Below are 2,314 nucleotides of genomic sequence, written 5' to 3' on the forward strand. Positions count from 1 at the left end.
GTGTGTGTGTGTGTGTGTGTGTGTGTGTGTGTGTGTGTGTGTGTGTGCGCGCACGTATGTGAGAGAGAGAAACTTTCTTCCTCACCTAGCTACTCCTTTGCTCAAGCTATGCTCTGTGCTCTGTGCTCTCTGCTAAGCGTGACCTGCCCACCCTCCATACTTCACCTGCCCTCAAGGTGGGTGGGCCTGACCTCTTTCCTGGGCTCCTGCAGCGCTTAGAGAGGGCTTGAGTGGGACCTGGGGCTGGCTCTTCCAGATGGAGCTCCCGGTCCTCTTCCCCTCCTCCCTCTTTGAACCTACCTAACTACTTTAAAAAAAAAAAATTGCTTGTCAAGTCAATTCTGACTCACGGTGACCCCATGTGTGTCATCTCCATAGGGTTTTCAATGGCTGATTTTTGGCAGTAGATTTCCAGGCCTTTCTCCTGAGGGACCTCTGGGTAGACTCAAACCGCCAACCTTTCTTTCGGTTAGAGAGGAGCGATTAACTGTTTGCACCACCCAGGTTCTGCAAGTGAGAGTTAATTAGGCTCATGATGGTTATGCCCATTTTCCAGAGAAGGAAATCAAAACTAGAAGGGAGATTACTGAATTAGCATCATGGTGACCTCGTGTGGACATTCCACCCTTTCCCGGGTGATCGTTGGGCCCTCCCACCCACACCAGCCCACAAGTCTCCTCCTGTGCTCTCCACAGAGCCTACGGACGCACAGCAGGAGCTCAATACTGACTTTAGGACAGACAGATGGCTAGATGCAGGAGGGGTGCAGGGGCTGGGGGCAGGATGAGTCAGTGGGCAGATGGTCAAGAGGGAGAGCATGACCCTGGGATGGGAGTGATATTCCAGAGCCCTCATCCCGCCCATCTCCCCAGGTGTGCCCCCAGCCGCAGCTGCTAAAGCAGCCAAATATGGTGAGTTGCTCCCTGCTGCCCTCCCCACCAGGCCTGACTGCTGCCTCCCCTTCCACGGACCTCCCCACCCTGGCTCAGGCCTCAGTCCTGCTCACGTGCCCTGTTCAGCGTGTCCCTGACCCCAGAGCCCAGAGAGGACCCTCAGGGCCCTGTCCTGACCCTCATCTGCCCTCTTCTCAGGTGCTGCTGGCCTTGGGGGTGTCCTAGGAGCCGCCAGGCCTTTCCCAGTTGGAGGTAGGAGCCATCTCAGCTCTGGGCTCCTGGGGCCTGCGTCTAGCAGGAAGACATGAAAGAGGGGAGGGTACTTCAGGAGAGGGAACGTCCAGGGCCAGGGTGAAGGGGCCGGTCTTGGGGCGGGCAAGCACCAGCGGCCTCCAACACCAGGCTGAGACACCACTGCCAGGACACTAGGCAGTGGGGGGCTTGTTGAGAGAGCCACTCAGGCTGCAGGCTGGGTGAAGGAGGCGGTCCGTCTGGGCAGAGGGGCTGGAGGAAGCTAGTGCTGATGCAGGTGAGAGGGAGTGAGCTGGAATGGAGCCATTCCCTGCCAACCCCAACTCTCTTCTGCAGAAGTTGCAGCAAGACCTGGCTTTGGACTATCCCCCATTTACCCAGGTATGCCTGGGCTCTGCATCCTGGGCCCCTGTCCTGAAGCTCTGGCCAGGCCCTTCCTCCTCCCCTGCTTTGTTTCCTACCAAGACGGCCTGAGCCAGTCCCCAGGGGTGGACTCTATGGCCTCAGATCACACAGAGTCTGAGCAAACACAAGAGCCCCTTCCTTTCCTTCCCTTACAAGGACAGGGAGCATAGCTTTTCCAGAATACCTTTGATGCCTCTCAGGGCTCCTGGGAGGATAGGTAGAGTCCCCACCGTACTCCAGAGGGAACAAGCAGAGGTTCAGAGAGTGCTAGGGGCCTGCCCAAGGTCACACAGCTAGCCCAGGCAGAGCTAGGGCTCCTGAAACCCAAGACCAGTGCTTGGCCCCCTTAAACCCCTCATCCCATGCCAGTCTCGGGGCTCAGTCTTGCTCGCAGTGCCCCTGAGGGCTGTCCCCAAGGGTTGGGGACTCCACAGACTTGGGCACACCCACAGCCCCTGTCCCTACCTTGTAGGTGGTAGAGCAGGGAGCCTGGGAGTTGGCGGTGAGTCTGCCTGGACGGACCCCTTTCAAGCAGAGCCAGGGACCTAAGCTTCCTTCCATGGGGTAGGGGTAGAGTCCTGGTGAGGCCCCGGGCTGGTATTCTCTGGGGCAATGGCTGGAGACAGCCCCCAAGGGAATTGCAGCCCTGGGAGGTGGGACAGAGATTCAAGGGTCCCGATTCCTTGGGCTCTCAGTGTGGCACTTGACTGGACACTGGGGACCTAGGGTGTGTGAGAGGGGAGGTTGTGAGGCTGAGGCCTAGG

At 58.4% G+C, this 2,314-nt stretch overlaps 1 protein-coding gene across 1 annotated transcript in view; it reads left to right on the forward strand.

Moving 5' to 3' along the window:
• The window catches only part of ELN (elastin), a 34,718-nt gene that overhangs the window by 28,129 nt on the left and 4,275 nt on the right, over positions 1-2,314 (forward strand). Inside the window, exons 31-33 of the mRNA XM_023735265.1 lie at positions 873-911; positions 1,092-1,145; positions 1,482-1,526. Of these exons, the coding sequence (XP_023591033.1) occupies positions 873-911; positions 1,092-1,145; positions 1,482-1,526 (138 nt within the window). The remainder of the gene's footprint in view (positions 1-872; positions 912-1,091; positions 1,146-1,481; positions 1,527-2,314) is intronic.

This window comes from Trichechus manatus, unplaced genomic scaffold (genome assembly GCF_000243295.1).
Source record: "Trichechus manatus latirostris isolate Lorelei unplaced genomic scaffold, TriManLat1.0 scaffold00077, whole genome shotgun sequence".
Lineage (NCBI taxonomy): Eukaryota > Metazoa > Chordata > Mammalia > Sirenia > Trichechidae > Trichechus > Trichechus manatus.